Genomic DNA, 24103 nt, shown 5'->3' with positions numbered 1-24103 from the left:
CGTAAACTCTACAAGGAGGGGGATGAATCAGATTGATCCACTTGATATCAATGGTTCAACTGTTGATGATCCCGCTCAGGCAGCTAACAACCAAATGAGTATTTTGCATCTACATTCACACATGAGGAGTTATTCAGGGAGGGGAATGCCAGAGGTGAATTAAGATGAGCTAGATGATTTTATAATAACTGAAAGTAAAGTGGAAGAGAAATTGTTGAAGATAAACATAAAAAAGGCACCTGGGATGGATGGGATCTATCCAGTTACATTAAAGGAGGCAGCAAAGGAAGTAAGCAAACCCCTAGCCATAATTATGAGAGTTTCCTTGGACTCAGGGGAGGTACCCATGAGCTAGAGATGTGCAAATGTGACCCCGATTCACAAAGGAGGATCAAAAGGCAACAAAAGTAAATACAGACCTGTTAGTTTAACTTCTGTTCCAGGGAAATTAATGGATGCACTGGTTAAAGAAGCACTGCAGAATCATATAGATAAGACTTCAGTTATAGCTCAGACACAGCATGGGTTTCTTAAGGGGAAATCTTGTCTGACCAATTTGATTGGGTACTAATGTGGTCACAAAGGAACTGGATGCAGGGAATTATTTTGAATATCATATATTTGGATCTTAGAAAGGCTTTTGATACCATTGCACATGGAAGACTACTGCACAAATTGGAGTAGTGTGGCACTGGAGGCAAACTGCTGCTATGGATAAAGGGATGGTTGAGTGGGAGAAGACAGAGAGTGGAAATCAATGGATACTACTCTTCGTGGACTAGTGTTATAAGTGGAGTCCCCCAGGGTTCAGTGTTAGGCCATTATTGTTTTCTGTATTTATTAATGATGTTATGTTGTTATTTAGTTTTTAGGAGCATTAGCAACTAAGGCCATATTGCTCGGGGTTATGCGGTGGCCATTCCCTGACCTTTCCACATCCTCTGTATTTGGTGGTGACGGGCTTGAACCCCGGTCTAATCAAGAAACGTGTGCTAACGCACCGCTGCTCCTTCCCACCTGGCTACAGAGGCGCCTTATTTATTAATGATACCGATGATGGTATATCAGGCTTGATGTCCAAGTTTGCAGACGATACAAAGGTTGGCAGGGTTGTTAAGGACACTACTGATGCTATGCTGCTGCAACAGGATCTGGAAAGGTTGAGCAGATGGGCTGAGAAGTGGCAAATGAAGTTTAACCTTGACAAATATAAAGTACTACATATGGGAAACAGTAACCCTAGATCAATGTATCAACTCTGTGGTACTACGCTGACAGTGGTAGAGAATGAAAAAGACCTGGGGGTAATTGTGCAGGCAGATATGAAGTTCTCTGAGCAGATGATCTGTGAGAGTAGCTCATGGTGTCTTGTCAATGATATACAGGAATTTTTCCAGGCTACACCTTGAGTACTGTATACAGGTCTAGAGGCCTCATTTTAAGAAGGATGTAGAGCTGTTGGAACTAGTACAGGGAAGGGAAAACAAAATTAATGAATGGAACGAAGAGTTGCTCTTACGAAGAAAGGCTTAAGTTTTGCAGATTACAGTGTCTGGAGACTAGGCACCTGCAAGGTGATCTGATTGAGGTGTATAAAGCGTTGTATGGTTTGAGCATGCTCAATGCTGATGGGATTCTTCTCTTTGCTCAGAATTACCACCCGAGAGGGCATAAATTCAAACTGTTAAATAGATTCAGAACTAGACAAACGTTTGGAGCGAGTGGATGGGTGAAATTAGGTTTTTTTTTTTTTTTTTTTTTTTTGGCTGATGCTATATAAGCTTGCTTTCTTGCATCATGTGCCTTCACTAATGCTAAACATTGTACTGTTCATCTATGTCAACTGGATGTACTTCCTTAGATTTTATCTGTCTCTTAACTAACAGCATAACTCCCTCCTCTCTTCCTATCCTGTCTAGCCTTTCTGTACACATTGTACTCCCCAAATTTCAATTCTGCATCCCTTATGTCTGATTGGCACCATGTCTCTGATATCCCAACAATATGCACCTTGGATGTCTTAACCAGCACTTCAAATTTCTCAAAATTTATTTACTATACTCCTAGCATTGGTGTACATGCAAGTATACATGTGCCTATTCTTACTCTTAGTTACTCTAACACAGCCCATGCATTTACTTGTTTCATGACCCCCAGCAGTTCCTGAAAACCCCAGCAACTGGCTTCCCGGGATGCTGATCATTCCATGTTCCCTATCATCCAAGGAACTGATTTTTATACATTCAGCTCACATAAAATTAGCTGTCATCACACTAAAAATGTTTTCAACTCAGTTCAAATAATCAGAATAAATTTCATAGAAATTCTATTGTAACAGCAATATTTATATATGCATTATGGATATGTTTTTCATGCAAGAAGTATTCAGACATTTCAAAAACAACATTAAGGGCACATGCAAATATTTCACATTTCTGTTATGCAAATAACATACCAGAAAATGCAAATTCTTATACCAACCTTGGCCAGTTGGTGGTGCCCCCATTATCACTGTGGCTGGTGGAGGCTGAGTTGAATAGCCTAAGGAATGCAATTGTAAATTCAAACAATTATTTTACTTCTAATATTGGTAATATGGATTAAAAATTAAATAAGAATATATAACATACTAAATAACATAAGTACAAGGCCAGTATATTAGGTTCCCTGACATCCACTGAATCAATTGTTCCAGAGAGTGTCAGATATCCATGCCATCAGAGTGGGCACGTGCACGTGTGTCAATTCAGCAAGGCCAGCAGGACACCTATTCAACTTTGAGTATGATTTGATAGTTTGGACCAGACATAATGGTGCAAATATCATGGACACATCCACCTGGCAAGTGTTCACACATAAGTGTTTAGTGTACAGCAAGCACAATCCAGAAAAAGGAAAATATCCAGCTAACGGTAGACCTGAAGTAACCTTTTTCATGTGAGACCAGCAGAGTGCAAATGTGCAGTTTAACAGATGGGCCACAATCAAATGATATCTCAGCATAGCAGTAACTCTGCTACACAAGAGTTCTGCTTTTGTCAAAACAAGTAGCTACAGGTATAGTAGGCAGAGGAAAAGTCATGCCGAATGTTTGAGGAGTGGAAAAGGGTTGCTTAGTCTGACAAAACCTAGGTTCCAGTGTCATCTTGACAGCTGGTTGATTGATTTTGATTTGGTAGTTGTTGGCGCATCGGCTTCTGTGGCCATATTGCACCTCCCAAGGTTTTTGCAGTACTTTGATCCAAGCCCGAGGCAGGAATCGAACCCGCGACCTTTGGGCTGCCGGGCAGGTACTTTACCCACTCGGCTAGCCCGGTCGGCCTTGACAGCTGGAACAGGGTATGGCAACAATAGCATTGATCAACGGACACACTGTGCCAGGTGTCAGTACTGAAAACTAATGGTGGAAGTGTGATCATACAAGGAGTGTTTTCATGGTACATGTTAGGTCCCCAATACCAGCATACCAACATCTGAATGCCACAGCCTACTTGAACATTTTTACCAACTAGATACATCCCACTGTGCTTATGGTTTATCCATGTGGTAAATGTTACTTCCAAAAAGATAATGTACTATGTTACAAGACATCATTTGGCAATGGTCTCAAGAGCAAAAGGGTGAATGTACCATACTGCATTAGCCTGCTTAGTTATTGGCTCTCAACCTGATTAAGCATCTTGTAATCAGATAAAATAAGCTTCATGGCAGGGATCTGACATCATCCAAACCGAAGGATGTGAGCAACAACAGGTTGTGACCAAGTCTGCTCCGAGTGCTAAAGGAAGTACTACTCTAGAAGTTCAGTGTACCTAATAAACTGGCCATTCTGTATAATACAGGAGTTGCAACTATATAGTAAAGAGACCAAATCTGTGCAGCTAGTGGAAGCAGAGGAGAAATGACCATAACATGAACACAATTGGCATGTGTTTGATCTTGCTGCAACATTTTTTAGGCTGGCCAATCAGTCCTGTGTTAGTCTAAGCTATTCTAAGAGACTGAAAAACAGAGGTTTAAATTAATCCTTGCTTTTAAAAGAATTTTAGATTTTGATCTAGATTTTCTAACTTAAGATTTTGATCTTGATTTGGATGAATTCAATCTTGATTTCAGTAAGATTCTTCTAATTTATCAGGTGCTAGAACAATCTTATGTGAATGTAGCAATATTAAGAGCAAGAGTTTTTAATTGACATAAACATTTAATCTGCTAGAATATGCACAAAACATATACATATGCCAGCATCTTTAGGATCATTGAATATTCAAACAATTCTCAAATAACGTAAAAAAAAAATTACTTTAGCACAGAGTTGCAGAATTTTTTTTTTGCACAAAAACCTAAAAGAATAAGAATCAAGATTATCTCTACACAACTTCCAGTTACTAAAAATGTTCATGAGGATGCACAAAGCAAACAAGCAATCACCCACAAGATCAGTAAAAATGTAAACTTCACAGATTTTTGCCCATTAAGAAAGATGATTAACTATGAGAGTGATGGCAAAAGAATTAAACTTCAATAAACAGTGGTTCTGAAATTTTTTTTTGAATGTGAAGTTTCTGCCAAGATTGTGTTACAAATTTTGATATACAGAAACAGCATAGATTTGCCATTGTTCTGAACTTTCAAGGAAATCTAGATAAAATAAAATGGTAAAGATAAAAGAAAATACTAAATGGATATGAAATGTGATGTTTCCAGTGTGATCCAGAAACTACAGGGTCTAGTCACATTATTATGACCACCTACCTAATATCCAGAATATGCACCTTTTGCAGCATGCACTTCAGCCTTGGGAGGGACTCAATAAGTCAACAGAAGGTTGCTACAGGTATCTGTGACCATGCAGACTGCAATGCACCCTGGAGTTCCTGTAGGTTCCTTGGTGGAGGATCCATCCGTCTGACGTGTCGATCAAGGTGGTCACATAGATTTTCAATTTGGTTAAGATCTGCAGAATTCGGTAGCCAAGGGAGTAGAGCTTGAAGTCTTCATCGTGCTCCTCAAACAACAACATGGCATGCCGCATTGTCTTGCTGATAGATACCATCACCCCCAGGGAACACGGTCAACATGTATGGGTACCTGATTGGTGACAATCGATAGGTAACCATTTGCATTCAGGGTGCCCTCCAGAGGTATCAGCGGACCCAAACCATGCCATGAAAACATTCTCCAGACCACAATGCTGCCCCCCACCAGCCTGCCTTCTGCCAACAATTGTTTGTTTGTTATTTATTTGGTTTTTAGGAGCATTAGCAACTAAGGCCATATTGCTCCAGGATATGCGGTGGTCATTCCCTGACCTTTCTGCATCCGTATTTGGTGATGATGGGCTCGAACCCCGGTCTAATCAAGAAGCGTGTGCTATGCACTGCTGCTCCTTCCCACCTGGCTACAGAGGCGTCGCCAACAATTGTGTCCGGGTGTCTGCTCTCAGAGGTTTCACACCTAATACTCCACCATCCATCCACTAGGTGGGGCAGAAACCGTGACTCATCGGAGAAGGTCACCCGTTATCACTCAGTAGGGTCCATGGTCAGTATTGCTGTGCAAACTGACTGTTGCTTGCGATTAACGGCCACCAGCATGGGTGCTGTCACCAAGCATCTGCTCCAGAGCCCAATGCGCGACAGGGTTCACTGCACTGTCGTGTTGGAGACCTTTCTGGTGGCCCCACAGCTCATCTGTATGGCCAGTTGAGCAACAGTAGCACATTGACTGATCCTGACCTACCGTTTCAGCAGATGTTCACCTCTGGAATCAATGGCACATGGGGCTCCATAATTGGCACATCGGGTCTTCAAAACAGTCCCATTCGTCCAGTCTTGATACACTTTCACCACGTGAGCATATCACAAAGTCTGCTGTTTCGGAATGCTGGCACCCCTGGCCCGATAGCCAATGCCTTTTTCGAGGTCTGATAGGTCACGTGCTTTGCCCATGACAGAGGCTGTTACTGTGTTCACAGATGCCAAACATCAAGCCTTATACGCTTGCAGCGTGTGAACTTGACATATGCACTGTATGATTCGTTAGGCGTGTGTATGTGTGTGTGACATCTGCATTGGGGGGGGTTATAATATTGTGACTGGACTCTGTAAGTATAAACTAAGTATCTGTGGAAAACTCCATCCTCAAGAAATCATGCATGTCAAAATCACAAGCAAAGATAATGTCAATTTGCTTCTTTTGAAATTCTAAAGATTTGAGATTCTAAGCAAAGCAAAAGAATTTGCTGGAGGTTTTACAGTGCAATGGCAACTAAAGACCATTATGTGCCAAACAAAAGAAGAAGCAAAAGGAGTAAAATGTGGTCTAACAATTAGCTTTTTCACTTCAGCTCTAGTGAACTTTCTAAAAAAGATTGAACTGATGTGACAGTAATGCACGATAATTTTTTTCTTTTAAATAAAATTAAAAGTTTAGTTGTTTTGATTGTCATATGCACACTTTTTGTTGGTTACTTTTTTTAAATTTATTAATATTAACCAAATAGCACAAGCCACAGGCTTTTGATGCACTGGCAAAAAAAAAAAAAAAAAAGAGAGAGAAGGTAAGAAACAACAAATTATGCACTTCCCTCCTGAAGAAGGTAACTATCCAGATGAGCTTTGAATTTCTTCAAACTGTCAGTCTCAATTACCTGCAGAGAACTTATTCTGGTAATTGCTGGCCAAATGAAAACTTCCAATAATCTAGGAAAACCTAAATCTTTTCCCCTGTAATTTGAATTTATGGCCTCATATTCTGGAATTCTTTCTAAACACTGAAAATTCTGCCCTCAGTCATTTTACTAACCCTTCTCGGAGCCTTATAAATCTCAATTAAGTTCACTCTGAGGTGTTTGGTTGCCAAGTCTGTAGCCTACATAATTGGAGTCTTTCCTCATATGATCGCCCTTTTGTTACTTTCACCACGGAAATACTGGAAATGTTATAATGTGATTTATGTGGGTACATATCCAAAATTTTAGTTTCAATATTGTTATCCATAAATTTCTCTATGTTGGTGGTACACTTAAATAACCAGAAAATTTAAATAACAAGAATACTCTAATTGTGTGCTGGATAACAAAGCTTTCACAGTATGATTTTTAAATTATGACGACTCCATTAATTTTCTGGATGGATGGGTGGTGCTGAATAGCTGGGCCTTTACTGTATATCCCTAATTGTATCCTTTATATTAAAATAATAACATATTGCACCACTTTGTAATGCTATCTGTTATACACATTTTAAACTATTTCTAGCTTTTATTTTAAAAAAAATAAACGAATAAAAACCTGCTCTAGGCTAAATAACAATTAACAGCAACAGAAGATATTCAGCAAAAATGTACTGGCTGCACAAAAAAAAAAAAAAAAAAAAGAGAGAATTTAATTTGAATATCTATTAGAATTACATTAGTGTGAAACTAATGTAATTCTATACACTTTTAACTACTTTGACCTCTATCATTAATTATCCTAAAGGGTAAAAGTCTAGGCATAAATTCTTTCCAGCTCAGTGTTTGTAAATAATGTGTGCCATGTACCAGATTCTGTGTTAATTTTCTGTAGAGTTTTCCTATCATTTTCCTTGCTTTATGTTGCTGAATACTGGAAACAAGATAGTGAGGAAATAATTTATGGATAACAAGATTATCTTTACTAAAGGTTTGTTTGTTTGTTGTTTGTTATTTTTTATTTGGTTTTTAGGAGCATTAGCAACTAAGGCTCCGGGGATATGTGGTGTTCATTCCCTGACCTTTCTGCATCCTCCGTATTTGGTGGTCACGGGCTCGAACCTTGGTCTGATCAAGAAGTGTGTACTACGCACTGCTGCTCCTGCCCAAGGAGGCGCCACTTTACTAAAGGTATTACTTGTTCTTATTCAGTATAGTGTCAGAATAAAGACGCATATAAATTTTTTTAGAAAAAATTTAGGTGTGCCACTTTGAACTATTTATTGTCCTTTATCCAAAAATCTGGTGTATAAAGTAAACCACAAGCTCTCACTTGGATTTGTTTGGCATGTCCAACAGAAGGTTAGTCTTCAGCAAATGTTTTAAGACAGAATTTGTATGAATACACCAATGTGGTATGCAAATATGAATACGTAATGACATAATACACCTCTTTTCTCCTGATGAGTCAGGACTTCTAAAACACCCTCATATTTTTTCAAATAAGTTTTAAATATAAAGTCATAACTGTTCTAAACCAATTTATAATCATAACTACTTCAGTTTCTCATTCATTTTAGACAGTTCATGCTCTGCATAATTAGTTTACATAAAGCACAAGTCATTTATTGTAATATATTATTACATTTAATACACATACACATGCTCTAAATCTCAAAATAAAAAAGATAATACTACTATATAAATGTTACTACTTAAATTAACTCAAAAAAATATATATATATTTTCTTTTAAAAATATAGGTATATAGGAATTTTTTCTACTATATTGTTTTGAATGGAATCAAATACCACTACTCTTAAAATAATTTATAACACTGACACAAAACATCAAGGCATGCACATCTCATTTTTTTTCCTGCTATGGGTAAAAGATATCTGACCTGCCACCATGGGAAAGACAGGTACACCCCCTGGAAGGGGTGGATGATGTGGATGCCCTGGTGAGAAGGCCATGCCTGTAGCCAATTCAGTAGGAGTCCAGCAGAAGGCAAGCAGCAAAAGAACACCACAAAAGGACAAAAAGAGTTTAAAAAATAAACGTTTTTTAAAATAAAAGAGAATATCAATTGAAAACAGCACTTAAAAATTATTACGCTCACATTTATATACAGAAAATAAATAAAACAAATATATACATTTAAAGTCAGAGAAGTTCATATTTCAAATGCAAAAATCATCATATAACTCAAATCTGTTTACATCCACTGTATTTAAACTTTGATGAATATTAATGTGTTGAGAGAACATTACATGGTTGTTCATAAAGAATTAATATGAGATATAACATAAGATTAATATGAGATATAACACTAAGCCAAATGAACTGTTATGAGGTGAATTTTATTCTGTACATGTACAAAGTATTACAATAAGTAAGTTAAACTCCCAATAAAACCACTTAATAATTCAGTTTCTGAATTTCATGTTAAATCCTATCAAGAGGATTTCACATGGGATTTAACTTGGATTTAATATAACCCCAAAAGCTGAGACAAATTGTATAGGATAGAAAACTTTTGTATCCTATATGATTTGCACACAATAAAAATCAACTATTAACAGTTCATAAGATTTAATTAGTGTTATTCATATTTCAAATTAATTCCTTACTGAATATTAATTTTTAAATTATATCTTCTATATAATAATTCAAAAAAAACTTTACAGTTTAAAAACCTCACAGTTTGAATTTGAAAATAAAATATTAAAAAAACCAAATTGAAGCCTTGCCCATTCAATTAACAGCATTCACTAAGAGAAGAAAAACCTATAGTTCTTGATAACAGAAATGTTTGAAAGTAAAAAGTAAAGTGCCCATTATCAACCCACTGCAGGATGGAAGCCTCATCAACAATTCACGTTGAGGGAAATGGACCATAATCTGCCACGCTGGTCCACTGCGGGTTGGCAGATTGACCGTATTCAGCAGTCAGGGGCTTGAACCCCGGTCTGCTCAAAGAGCGTGTGCTACTGCACTCCCGCTCCTGCCCACTCGGCACGGAGGCCGTTACTGTACAGTTTTAGACTAAGGCGCATTTAGGGCTAGAGCCTCAAGCTGCGAACAAATTTAGACTATGTATATAAAGTGCTTAGCATCATAATACACAGCCATTTCTGAATAAACAGAAAATTTTTAAGGTGGCATCGTTTTAGGTTATATCTCATATTGTGAATACCTTCACAACGAGTTGCCATGATATTGCACTACTTCGAATAAGTAACGCTTCACCTAAGGAGAAGACTAGTGTTACTTATTCTCAGATAGGTACCACCACCCAGACAGCACTGTTTCAGGGCTATTTGGCCCTTCATCAGTGAGTGGGTAGGTACCCAAGTGATGCAATGATGGCAAAAACAGTTATGAAGTATAACTCCACAATATGAGAGATGCCTGATGGTGTATGATGTATTTAGACTAAGGTGCATTTAGGGCTAGAGCCTCAAGCTGCGAACAAATTTAGACTATGTATATAAAGTGCTTAGCATCATAATACACAGCCATTTCTGAATAAACAGAAAATTTTTAAGGTGGCATCGTATGATGTATTTAGACCTTAGTCTAAATACATCATACACCATCAGGCATCTCTCATATTGTGGAGTTATACTTCATAACTGTTTTTGCCATCATTGCATCACTTGGGTACCTACCCACTCACTGATGAAGGGCCAAATAGCCCTGAAACAGTGCTGTCTGGGTGGTGGTACCTATCTGAGAATAAGTAACACTAGTCTTCTCCTTAGGTGAAGCGTTACTTATTCGAAGTAGTGCAATATCATGGCAACTCGTTGTGAAGGTATTCACAATATGAGATATAACCTAAAACGATGCCACCTTAAAAATTTTCTGTTTATTCAGAAATGGCTGTGTATTATGATGCTAAGCACTTTATATACATAGTGTACAGTTTTATTAAAACTGAACCTAATAAATTTATTAGATTTAATGTAACATTTCAGAGAGGCTTTTTGAAAAATGCTTATTTAATTTTTAAAAAGCATAGATGCATAACTCAGCATATTTAGCAAAATTTTGGCTTACAAAGAGGATAAATGATTCTCCACAAACATCATCCACTAGAGGGGGAAAGGGTAGAATCGATACTGATAAATGCAGATAGACTTCTTCCAAAAAACAAAATAAAAACAGTTGTTTGATAAAATATTTTACACAACAATTGTTTTGTAAAATATTTTATCCTTTTTGATTCAATCATGCCTATGGGAAAAAAGTACTCTTCAAGAACAAATGAGCGAGAAGAAACAGTGACTTTACAACAGATGGAAAGTTCATATTGTCAGGTTTGTTCAAAATAAATGGATAATTTAAAAAATTCCAGTTAAATTAATATGTACTCCATTCATAAGAATGTGGAGGAGAGTAAAATGACTTAGTCTATAAACTCAGTTAAGCTTACAAAATCTTGTGATTTTCTCAATATTTATATAAAATTCAAAACTCTAACACCATTTAAAAAATATATATATATGTTTAATCCATCTTTTTCTTCATTCCTTAAGTGTTAATCAATTACTGACGAATTCACCTACACCAAAAATTATGTATGTTTGGTATATAATTCAACAATGCAATCTGTTTGCCAAGACAGAGGCTGACAAATTTTATAGTTATAAGAGAGAAAGGTAATAATTCGTATGATAGACTATACACACTAGATGTTATAAAGAAAGACACTACTACAAGTGTTCATTTTGTGAATGGTTATATTAAATTTTTAGGGCTTAAAGATGAAAATTATGAAAAGGAAGTGCTCATAAATAAGTGATGCTCTTCCATATACAAAGGCAGAATCAGTGTACGTATTTTCTCTGAACCCGACTAGTGAAGTGTTTGGAACATGTCCTAAATTATGTAAAAGAAATCAGATGTATGTTCCCTGATTATAATTTAATTTCATTTATCAGAGCTTTCATGAAATCCTCTTATAGCACAGAACAATATAACACATTCACATAATCAACATGCATTATAACTCATTTAGCAAGAAAGATATGTTATATGGAAAGGGGGAAGCATAAAAAGCAATATTTTTTAAATGGCAATTCATAATGCAAAAGGTTACTGGAACATACATAAGGGTTGGGATGTAGCAGAGTAGTCATGAGAAAGAGTACAGTAGAACATGTTCTTTGAGTGAACCATTGTCCAAGCCCATGACTGCTAAACACGATTAATGAGTGTAGTCATGATTTATTGTAAACTCCTCTGACCTGATGGTTGTGCCAGAGTATAAACAAGAAGGCATGAGATTTGTCAACAATGGACTTTAATTCAGTATATTCTTCCAAAGAACAGAAACAGAAGGAATTAATGAAGAAGAAAAGTTAGTTCACTGAGTTTGGAATTCAATTGCAAATAGATGCCAATGTGGCCGGATACCAATACAGAAGAACGGTAGCATTGGAAACATAAAAAGGCATGTATATCAGAGAGAGATCATTAATTAACCCAAATTATTTCTCCTATGGATACAGTCTAAGGGTTTAAGAGAAGTACTGGGGAAACCACACCATATATGAGGGCAATATTCCCTGTTAGAGAAAATTTGGGATTTGTCCAGGGTAAGCAGCTATTTAAAAGAAAAGTAATGCTGAAACTGAAAGAGACTTTTTTTGATACAGAGGAAGCAATATCTGGGACATGCTCATGCAAAAAAAAAAAAAAAAAAAAAAAAAGTTATAATATATGGATGTTAAGATATCATCATGCAATAATAGATTTGTTATTGAAACTAAGCATGGGAGCTATTGTTTTTGTGAGAAATGCTTTTATTTATTATTATCATCCGTTTATTCCACAAAAGGAACTACCCTGGGATGGCTAAGTGCCAGAAAGGTGCTAATTACATAGCAGGGTGCGAAATACTATGAGCAGTGGGTTACATAAACTGAGCATGTAATCTTGCCCTGAAAAAAAAATTTTTTTTTTTTTTTTTTTTTTTTATGAAAACCCCAAACATGAGAGGTATTAGAACCTATAGTACTTAGTACCGTGCTTGGGTTGGAGGTTGAGAAGACGAGAGAAGATATTTGTTGACATTAGACTAATTTTAAGGAAAGACATATGAAGGAAGGTTGTTCCAGAAAAAGGCAGTTGAATGAATAAACGAGGGCAATGAAAATTTGGTTCTGTGAGTTTGAAGTTGGACAGTAAATGGATGTTGTCTGGTGACAGCACTTGTTCGGACTGTTTTGAAAGAAAGAGTGGGAATTATAGAAGACAATTCAGAAGAACAGTGCCCATGGAAGTATCTGTAGAAAAGGTATGCAGCAGAAACTCCACTCTGTCTCATAGATGTAGCCTTGTCTACATCTATGAGACAGAGAGTGGAGAGACTCTGTTAGCGATGAGTCATTAATTAATCTAACTGCCCTCTTCTGAATGGAATCTAGAAGCCTGAGAGTGGTTTTGGGGGCACCACCCCAGATGTGGGAACAATATTCCATGGTAGGGCAGATTTGCGATTTGTACAGAGTGAATAGCTGTTTGGAAGAAAAGTAATGGCGAGAGTGAAAGAGAAAAGCAAGTTTTTTAGATGCAGAGGAAGCAATAGTTGTAATGTGCTTGTGCCAAGAGAGATCAGAAGTCAGGGTAATCCCCAAAACAGATATATCAACTTGCCTAGAAAACGGAGTGTCACCAAAGATAAGTATAGGAGCAAAAGAATCCTTTTTTGCAAGATATAAGACAAGACTAAGGATTGCAAGGAAATACATTTTAAACACATTTATATTTAATATATATTTACACATTAATAATTTTGTATATACATTATGCAAATCATATTTATACAACTGTTAGTAAAGGCATATTTTTCCAGTCAATAGCTTAACAAATATTATTGAAAGTGAAAGTGTCTGCAATTCTGCTCAGACACAATAGGAGGGAGTATATGATGAGAGCCTTGTCAATCAATTTAGCCCTGGAGAGTTGTGCCTCAAGGGGTAGAATTTTTCCAGCCTGGTCTGTTGTTGTTGTTTTGGTTTTTAGGAGCATTAGCAACTAAGGCCATATTGCTCCGGGATATGCGGTGGTCATTCCCTGACCTTTCCGCATCCTTCATATTTGGTGGTGACGGGCTCGAACCCCGGTCTAATCAAGAAGCATGTGCTACGCACTGCTGCTCCTTCCCACCTGGCTACGGAGGCGCTGCCTGGTCTGTGCTTGTTGACAGGAGTGACTGCTTCTACAGGGATGGGGTACACTTAAATAGAAAGGGTGCAAGAATATTTGCTGATGCTATCGAGGCAGTGTTAGGTGGGTTGGAAAACTGCTAGCTTGGGGGGAATACACAGACTAAAAGATTAACAGTGGCCACAGACAGAGGCAAAAGTGATTCTTGCACTGCTTCGATTAGAATGAGCAGCAGCCTAGAAAGCAAGGTGATGGAGATTTCCAGGACAGTTGGGAGCCATAGTGGAACAAATAAATACATGGGCTGTGTTAGAGTAACCAGGTAACCAAGAGTAGGAACAGGTGCATGTATACTTGCATGAACACTAATGCTAGGAGTATGGTTAATAAATTTGATGAGCTTGAAGTGCTAGTGAAGACATCAAAGGCAGATATTGTTGGGATATCAGAGACATGGTATCACACCGATATAAGCAGTGCAGAATTGGAATTTGGGGAGTACAATGTGTAAAGAAAGGATAGACAGGAGAGGAAAGGTTATGCTGTTAGTTAAGAAACACAAAATCTAAGGATGTGCATCCAATTGATGTTGGACAATGCACTGTTGAGTCTGTTTGGTGTGAAATAAGCACTAGGAAAGGAAAAATGAGAGTAGGTGTGCATTACAGGCCTAATGAATCAGATGAGTATAATGAGCAATTGTGCAGAGAAATAGAGTGGGCCAGTAAATCAGAATGTCTTATAATGGGGATTTTAACTTTCCAGATATTGACTGGAACTTGCGGGTTGGTCATTCACACAGTAGCAAGAATTTTGTGGATTTATTGGATGACTGTTTTCTACAGCAACATGTTTGAGAGGCAACCAGAGGGAGAAATACTCTTGATCTGATTATCAGCAGTGATTATTCATGCATTAAGAATTTGCAGATAAAAGAACCACTGGGTGACAGTGATCACAATGTACTGATGTGGGAATTACTTAAAGATGTAACTACCATCAAGGCTAAAGGGAAGGGCTTTTGCTTTCGTAAAGGTGACTACAGAGGTCTCAGACAGTTTTTAAATTCTGTACAGTGGGATCAACTGATAATGTTACCAATCTTCTTCTTCTTCTTCTTTAATGCTGCCGAATGGCGTTTGCGACTTCGTTTTGATATTGTTCTCTGTCTAGCGCTGCGTGTAGAATTTGTGCTGTTGTCATGTGAAGCCAGGTGTTGATGTTATCTAGCCATGCCATTTTCGGTCTGCCTGGGCGTTTCTTGCCTTCGATCTTTCCCTCCAGGATGAGTGGTAGTAGGTGATATTTTTGTTGGTTCCTAGCGATGTGACCTAGGTATTTGCATTTCCTGCTGATGATGGTTTTGAGCAGGTCCCGTTCCGTGTGCATGTCCTGCAGGACCTGTGCGTTGGTTATCTTGGCTGTCCACGGAATTTTCAGCATTCTTCGGTAGAGCCACATTTCGAAGGCCTGGAGCTTTTTTGTAGTGGCTGATGTTAGAGTCCAGGTTTCTACACCGTAGAGCAGTATTGGCCAGATATAGCATTTCAATGTGCGTAATTTGAGCACGATGTTCAAGCTTCTGTCGGTGAGGAGGGTTCTCCATTTGGTGAATGCCTGCCTGGCTTGTTCAATTCTGCTTTTGATTTCGGCGTCATGGTTCAGCTGGTCATCAATGAGTACTCCGAGATACTTGAAGCGGTGTATTTGCTCTAATTTTTCGTTGTTTAGTTTGATCGTGATTTTGCTTGCAGTCCTGCTGACCTTCATCACCTTTGTTTTCTTTTTGTTGATTCGTAGCCCCCATGCTTGGCTTTCTATGTCCACTTCGTTCAAGATGGTCTGTAAATCTTGTTCTGAATCCGCTATTAGTGCTGTGTCATCGGCATATCTTAAGTTATTGATGTAGTGTCCGTTAACTTTTATGCCGATGTTCTTGTCAGCCAGTGTTTGGTCGAAGATCATTTCCGAATAGATGTTAAAAAGAATGGGAGATAATGGACAGCCTTGCCGGACGCCTTTTTTTATTGGAATTGGGTCTGTCAGATCGTTGTCATAGCGAAGCCGGGCTGTTTGATTCCAGTAGAGAGTTGTAATAAAGTTGATATCATTGTTTTCAAGCCCAAGTTTTCTCAGTCGGTCAATTAGGCGGTCGTGGTCTACTGAATCATGTTACCAATGTTCAATTCTAAATGGGAAGACTTCAGGGACTTAATTTTGGAGGCTACTAGGCTTTTCATTCCAACGAAGAAATACCATTCAAGGTTTAGGCCTAAATGGATGTCAGATGAATTAATGAAGCTTGTGACAGAGAAGAAAAATGTATGGGATGCATATAAAGTATCAGATGACACACAAGTCTATGACAGGTATAAACTAGTCTGTAATCAAGTCACAAAGGAGATTACGCAGGCAAAGGCAGAAACACAGCAAAGAGTTCTTCACTTATGTAAACTCTAGAAGGAAAGTAATGAATCAGATTGGACCACTTAACATAGATGGGTTGACTATTGATAATCATGCTCAGGGAGCTGATAAACTGAATGAGTGCATCTACATTCACACGAGGAGTTATTCAATGAGGGGATTGCCAGAAGTTTATCAAACTCTAACAAGGAGCTAAGTGATTTTGTAATAACTGAAAAACAAAGTGCAGGAGAAATTGTTGAATTAAACATAAGGAAGGCACCTGGGGTGGACGGGTCTATCCAGTTATATTAAAGGAGGCAGCAAAGGAAGTAAGCAAACCCTTTGCCATAATTATGAGTTTCCTTGGACTCAGGGGAAGTCCCCATGGACTGGAGGTGTGCAAATATATCACCAATTCACAAAGGGGGTTCAAAAGGTGACACAAGTAACTACAGAGTCACTGGTTAAAAAAACATTGCACGATCATCTAGACAAGACTACAGTAATAGTTAAGACACAGCATGAGTTTGTTAAAGGGAGGTCTTGTCTGACCAATTTGATTGGATACTATGATGAGGTCACAAAGGAACTGAATGCCAAAAATAATTTTGATATCATATACTTGGATTTCAGGAAAGCTTTTAATACTGTTACACATGAAAGACTGCTGTACAAATTAGAGAGGTATGGCATTAAGGGTAAGTTGCTACAATGGATAAAGGGATGGTTGAGTGGGAGACAACAGAGAATGGTAATCAATGGACACTGCTCTTTGTGGACAAATGTTATTAGTGGAATTCCCTAAGGTTCGGTGTTGGGCCCATTGTTGTTTTTGTATATGTATCAATGATATAGATGAAGGTATATATCGGGTTTAATGTCCAAATCTGCAAATGATTCAAAGGTTGGCAGGGTTGTTAACGACAGTAAAGACAGTATGCTACTCCAACTGGATCTAGATAAGTTAGGGAGATGGGCTAAGAAGTGGCAACTTAAGTTTAACATTGAATAATGCAAAGTACTGCGTATCGGTAGCAATAACTGAAGAGAAACATACCAACTGTGTGGTACTACACTCAGGGAAGTGGAAAGTGAAAAAGACCTGGTGTTAATTGTGCAGTCAAATATGAAGTTCACTGAGCAATGCAGATGGGCTGCCAGGGCAGGTCATAGAGTCTTGTCAATGATATATAGGAATTTTGCTAGCGGGGACAGGGAGGGAATTATCCCATTGTACAAGGCAATGTCAGGCCAGACCTAGAGTACTGTGTACAGGTCTGGAGGACTCATTTTAGGAAGGATGTAGAGTTCCTAGAATGAGTACAAAGAAGGGCAACAAGATTGGTGAGGGGAACAAAGGGATGCTCTTACCAAGAAAGGCTTAAGTTCTGCAAATTGCAGTGCCTGGAGAGTAGGCACCTGCGAGGTGATCTGATTGAGATGTATAAGGCCTTGAATGGGTTGAGCAAGCTGAATGCTGATAGGATTCTTCCTCTTGCTCAGACTAAGAACCTGAGGGGACACAGTTTCAAATTGAGGAAAGATAGTTGTAGAATAGATGTGAGGAAATTTGCCTTAGCCAGCGGGTAGTAGATTGGTGGAAAAGGCTTCCATCTTTTGTTGTGGAAGCTAATAACCTAAATAAATTTAAGGCTGAGCTGGACAGGCACTTGGAATGAATGGAGGGGTGATATGGGAGGTTTTTTTTTGTCTGATGCTGCATAAGCTTGCTTTCTTGCATTGTATGCCTCTACTAATGCTAATGCTGTTTTTTTTTAAAGTAGAAAGTTTCACTTATGGGTGCATTAAACACAGTTTCATTTAGTCAACTGTTTGGTATGTTGTCTCATTACAGCTGATTCATATTTCGGTAAATCTATAAGAATTCTGGAAGATCTCTTTCTGGTATGTGGCATCCTCATAGAATTTTTCGGCATCTATCTACAGATAGTGAAATTTTTTTTGGTATTTGATGGAGAGAATTTTTGTAGGCTACCAAGATTGTTCAGGATTCAACAAAGTGGAAGATTTACTTCTCTGCAATGTCTGGCAGTGGCACATGGTTTGACTAGAACATTATCCAGGGCTGGCACATCCAATCTTCCTGTGAGCATTTATGTGACAGTGTGTATATTCCTGTTGACTGAGTTTTAGAAGGATTGAAGCCAGTTTTCTTTTCCATTTTTGAGAATTACATGGAAATCAGCATTTAAGGATCTGGTAATGATATTCAAGAAGTTGTAGCTATCTGTGCAAATTATATTCATCAAATGAGAAAGTGATATAGTGAATTATTACCAACTATTTATGAATAGAATTTCCAGTCAAATAAGAGGTCATTACTCTATTCTCTAACAGAAGAATAATCTTTAAAAAATTTTTTTTAGTAGTTGTTGGCGCATCAGCTTCTGTGGCCATAATGCACCTCCCAAGGTTTTTGCAGTACTTTGATCCAAGCCCGAGGCGGGATTCGAACCGCGACCTTTGGGTTGCCAGGCAAGCACTTTACCCACCTGGCTAGCCTGGTCGGCTAATCTTAAAATACATTGCAATATATGGTATTATAGTGTTTTTATGTTTCAATTATTTGGTATTCCACCTTGAATTTCTTCATGGCCTGTTTAACTGAATAAAAGTTTTCTATTTCGCTGGCTGAATATGAAGATTCATTTTCTGCCTGTGTATTCCTGTTATGACCTTTAGCTAAACTGAGTATCTCCCCATCAGATTAAATGCAAAATCAAGATCATCCAGACTTTACTCCAGCTGGTGACTAACCCAGATGACAGCTTATCATCCAGAATGCCATCTAAAACAAATCTGTGAATTGCAGTTTAAAGACTCTTCACTGGAATAGCAAGATTACTTGTATTAATGTATATTTTAAATGTGCTTCATTGACTTAATTCTCTGTTTAATACAAATATTTTATAAGTGTTCTAAGTCTCTCTAGGATATCCATTCTGGAGCATTTTTTTTTTTTTTCCCACTTGGCAATAAACAGTGTGCATGTGAACACACAACCTTGGAAACTCCAGTATTAGTAGAGAAGTTAAAAGATAGAGAGCCACCACACACAGTGAGCAGAGAGAGAGAGAAATATGGCTACCCAATTACAAAAATTAAAAATGCAGACCATGCAATGGAAGCTTGCTTACGAGGCCTTTGTGCCAAACCCAAATGAAAGCTTTAGAAATGCTGTAAGCAAATATCTGTTTCTCAACTTTTTCATAGAATTTTTGTAACATTATGCTAAGATATTATTAATAGATCAGCACTGATGGAATCTATATTCTGCATCTGCAAAAAAAAAAAAAAACAAACAAAAAACCCCTAATTATGCTGCTCAACAAAATTAAACTTTTTTTCATACCTTTCTAAACCAGTTTCGTATGCTGATTTCAAAAATGTTCTCAGTTTTCTAGTGTACATAGTTTTCATAATGTTACCGCTGATAATATCAGTACAAGTTAATTTTGTATCATTTTTACAGTTAAACCCAACATAATTTCATAAACATAAAAAAAATTGTTTTATAAACATAGTTAAAATACAGGTAACCCTCGTATAACACGGTACCTATACAATGCGGTTTATAAATTGTGGCTACCCTTGTATAACACAGTCGTGGTTTCGACATAACGCGATCAAATTGTTGTATCGCTTCTTTTCACATGCTTTTACCACGCGACTTAAAAATCAAACTTTATGTTCGTTAAATTTGTGTCTGCTCGTATAACGGGTGTAGTTGCCAGAACTGAATTTATATAAGGGGAAACACGCAAGTACATACATACATATTTTTTGTGTAGTGCCAATTTTTTACCTTATAAAGAGTTAATTGTTGTGCAAGTAGTTATAAATAGTGAATTTATTAGGGGAATACCCTTTGGCAAATAAAAAATTTATTTTTTATAGTAATGGCCATCAAAACTACAAAAGAAGGAAAAAACCAACATTGAAAAGAAAATTCATTTCTCTTGAAGAAAAAATTTAAATCTTGGATCGGTTGAAAAATGGAGTAAAACAAGGAGTTGTTGCAAGGACTTTGAATTTAAATGAATCAACAATTGGTACAATCAAACAAAAGGAGCAGAAAATCAGAGATAGTGTTATTGCTGGGTCAATGATAAGTGCAAAGCGAAGTGCTCGTGTACACAATATTTTAATGGGAAAAAACGGAGAAATCTCTAATGGAATCTCTAATTGAGTGGAAAAGTTATTAAACAAAAGGCCCTCAAAATTTATCAATATTTAAAAGAACTTGAACAAGATTTTTCAGAAGAAAGCTCTCAGCATGAATTTTGTGCCAGTAAGGGCTGGTTCGAAAATTTTAAAAAGCGATTTTCTTTGCATAATCTTCAGTTCCAAGGAGAATCAGCATCAGCAGACGTAGATGCTGCCCAAAAATTCCCAGAAGAACTTTTAAAAATCATTGAAGAAGGTGGATATAGTGCAGACCAGGTATTCAATGCAGGCGAATTTGGGTTAAACCGGAAAAAAAAAAATGCCAAAATGCACTTATATATCGAAAAATGAAAAAACAGCTCCTAGATTCAAAGTTTCTAGAGACAGAATTACTCTACTGCGTCAGGTGATTACATGACAAAACCAATGTTAATTAACCGATCTTTAAATCCTCGTGCTATGAAAGCGATTGAAAAGTCCACCCTCCCTGTTTATTGGAGAGCATCAAAAAGGCATGGCTTACAGCTAGCATATTTGAAAATTGGTTTTTTAACTGTTTTGTGCTTGATATAGAAAGATACACAAAGAAAAAGAATATCGACTTTAAAATTTTACTAATTTTAGATAACATGCCAGGGCACTCAAAAAATGTAACCCATCCGAATATTAAAATAATTTATTTACCACTTAATACAACGTCACTCATTCAACCCCTTGATCAAGGGATAATTTCAACATTTAAAGCGTATTATATTCGTCAAACATTCGAATTAATTTTGGAAAAAATGGAATCTAATCCAAACATGACACTGCCTCAAATGTGGAAAGAGTTTTCAATATTTAATTGTGTAAAAGTTATTTCTCTATGCGTAAAGGAGTTAAAACCCTCTACACAGAAAGGTTGCTGGAAAAAAATATAGCCTGGTGTCGTCCTTAATCAAAATTTTGTACCTCCCGTGGATACTGAACTAAGTCGTATAATAAACATGGCACACATTTGTGGTGGCGAGGGATTTTCTGATATGGTTGAAAATGAAATTTGTGAATTAATTGATGAAGAAACAGATTTAAATGAGGAGGAATTGGTTCAATTAATATAAGACGGCAAACCAAATACAAATGGCGAGGAAAGTTCTACTGAAGATTCTGATTGTGCTGAGTCCGTTAAAGAGTTCAGTCTAAAGAAATTAAGAGAGGGATTAAATTTGGCACAAAAGTTCGGAAGTTATTTTACGGATAATGATCCCTCAACAGAGCGCTCGGAAAAATTCAAAAGACAATTGGACAGTTGTTTAGCTCCATATTATGAACTTAATAAAAAATTGCAGCATAGTGGTAAGCAAGGTCTTATTATTGACTTTTTGATAAAGAAAACCAGCTGAAATACCCAGTGAGAATTATACAAATGATGTCGAAGAGATTAAGTGATAATGACATCCGGCCACTCGTAAATAAAGAATATCTACGAAATATTTTTTTTTCTGAAGACAGTGATGACGATTAGAATATCCATTTATTCTCTTGATTTTTAAGAAGTCCTTATGTGCTGTATTTTAATAACTAGATCTTATGTATAGCTTAGCTTAATTTTCAAGTGCTGAAAATTAAGCTAAGCTAACATAAGATCTAGTTATTACAATATAATGAGGTGAGTGCTGAAAATTAAGCTAAGCTATACATAAGATCTAATATCCATTTCTTTAATTTTGAAATTTATGCATTATGTGCAATGAAATTTATGCACAATTCCTAATTCTATGCTATGTATTTGTTAAATAGTTAGTTACCCAAATTCTTGAATGAAAAAAAAATGTTTTTGTTGAATGTCATTGTTGTTTTTATAATTATTAAAAAACACTACGGAACATAACCCTACATTTTGTATGAAACCTGAACCTCATATAACGTGATTTCTATAACGCGTGATATTTCTGGAACCTAACCTCCGCATTATACAAGGGTTACCTGTAATACAGGACACTGTCATAAAGAAGACACATGCAATTTAAAAATGTGTAGATCCTTTAGTACTCTGTCTAAAATATCACAGTACAATATCAAGCAGTATTCTGCACATATGTTCATTCTAGAAACCTTGGTAGTGATTTTCCACTGATTTATGTCTTTATGGAATCATTCCTCCTGCTTGTCACTTACTGTGCCAAGGTTTTTGGGACAGAAGTTTAAATATGAATGCAATAAATGAGGTTTCGGCAACGTATGGCATCCCAATTCTTTATATGCTTGTTTTGCTGTTTAAGGGCTTTATGGTGAAAGGGTAAGGCCATAATGCACCAAACAATGGCTGTAAGTAACAGTGCAACACAAAGTCAAGGGTATGGACTGCACAGGCTATAGTATCAAACCTTATATCTTTCTATATACATTGGGCAGTGTCTGAACTCCACCTTTGTGTGTGGAAGACCTGTGGTTACCCAAAAGGTTTCCAAAAAAGCCATTTTAAATATGCTTTTAGTTCTAATATATTGAGACATTTTTCAAAGCTGTTATCATGTAGAAGCAATTTGAGCCGACAAAGATTTGTTCTTTAATTTTTTTCAGAACCGATCTTTGCAAAGTTCTCACTCAAGCAATGAAATCCTCTCTAATTCATCTTACTCGTCACTCACACAAAATGCTTCATCTGGTCAAGTTTAATATGGAGAGGTGGAAGGAAAATCTTCACTGGATCCACTGATGGAACACTGCACACTACTCGTTCCTAGCTTATGCTTCTTTGAGGCCTGTCACATCTGTCGTAATGGTGTGTGGTACAACTACTTTTCCATAGGCATGGGTAACAACATTTTGTGAACCCTCCTTGCATGCCCATTAACATACCAATGACTCTGAAGTCACTGCAGATATTCCATCGAGAGTTCTGTGCTGATCTGTGTTCTGTCCTTTAGATGAACAGATGGGGGTAATGGGAATGGATGGCTTTAAGTTCCTGTTATGCAAGAAAACAGCTTTCAAACTTCACTTTGAAGAATTAGTGAAGCTGCATTGTGTAGCATGCACTTGTGACAATTTCCTAAAATCACCACCAATTTCATAGCAGTTATTGCTAAGCAGACTATTTACTGTAAAGAATGTTGCCAAAATTTTTTTTTTTTTTTTTTCAGTGGTGAAAACACTTTTGACATTCTTCTTAAACCAACTACTTCTGGTTTAATACTGAGGCAAGAAGTTAAGCTTTATCTTTGGAGAGGGCTAGATCTCTAATGAAATCATCCAACTCACCGTTGGTAAACAGCTCGGCTCTGATGCCTCTTCATCAGGTGTGTGCTCAGGATTGGAGGTCTCCACCAATTGCATCTTCATTGCATTCCATTTTGCCTTTTAAAGAATGTAGTACATGCTGTAGAGGTACTGAAATTAGCATACTGTCATCAGGAAAGATTGGTTTCACTGATGAATCCAGGTAAACAATCTTGTACTTTAAAAGAGCAATAATCATCATCATGGTCTTTTGGTGCCCTCCATATCACAAACTAAGCAGTGCATATAACATGTGCTGCACACACCTTATTCTTATCACCCAGATAGTCAAAATATAACTGGTAAATTTTCAGAATATTTGTTGCAATTGTATATTGTTGTAATTTAGTTAGGAAAGAGCAATTTTTTGGGAATTTTTAAAACTTTCGAG

General features: G+C 37.2%; 1 protein-coding gene across 4 annotated transcripts in view; it reads right to left on the bottom strand.

The window, feature by feature from the left end:
• Positions 1-24103, bottom strand: part of LOC150079939 (lipopolysaccharide-induced tumor necrosis factor-alpha factor homolog) — a 62335-nt gene that overhangs the window by 18867 nt on the left and 19365 nt on the right. For 2 of the 4 annotated variants that reach the window (XM_090383824.1, XM_090383825.1), the window contains exons 3-4: positions 8579-8653; positions 2482-2541 (exon numbers count right to left, since the gene is read on the bottom strand). In XM_090383824.1, the coding sequence (XP_090239950.1) occupies positions 2482-2541; positions 8579-8653 (135 nt within the window). The remainder of the gene's footprint in view (positions 1-2481; positions 2542-8578; positions 8654-24103) is intronic. The other 2 variants (XM_090383826.1, XM_090383828.1) reach the window with 1 other exon arrangement.

This window comes from Mastigoproctus giganteus, chromosome 10 (assembly GCF_048544385.1).
Source record: "Mastigoproctus giganteus isolate SK-2022 chromosome 10, ASM4854438v1, whole genome shotgun sequence".
Classification (NCBI taxonomy): Eukaryota; Metazoa; Arthropoda; class Arachnida; order Uropygi; family Thelyphonidae; genus Mastigoproctus; species Mastigoproctus giganteus.
This window is presented reverse-complemented; position numbering and strand designations above follow the sequence as displayed.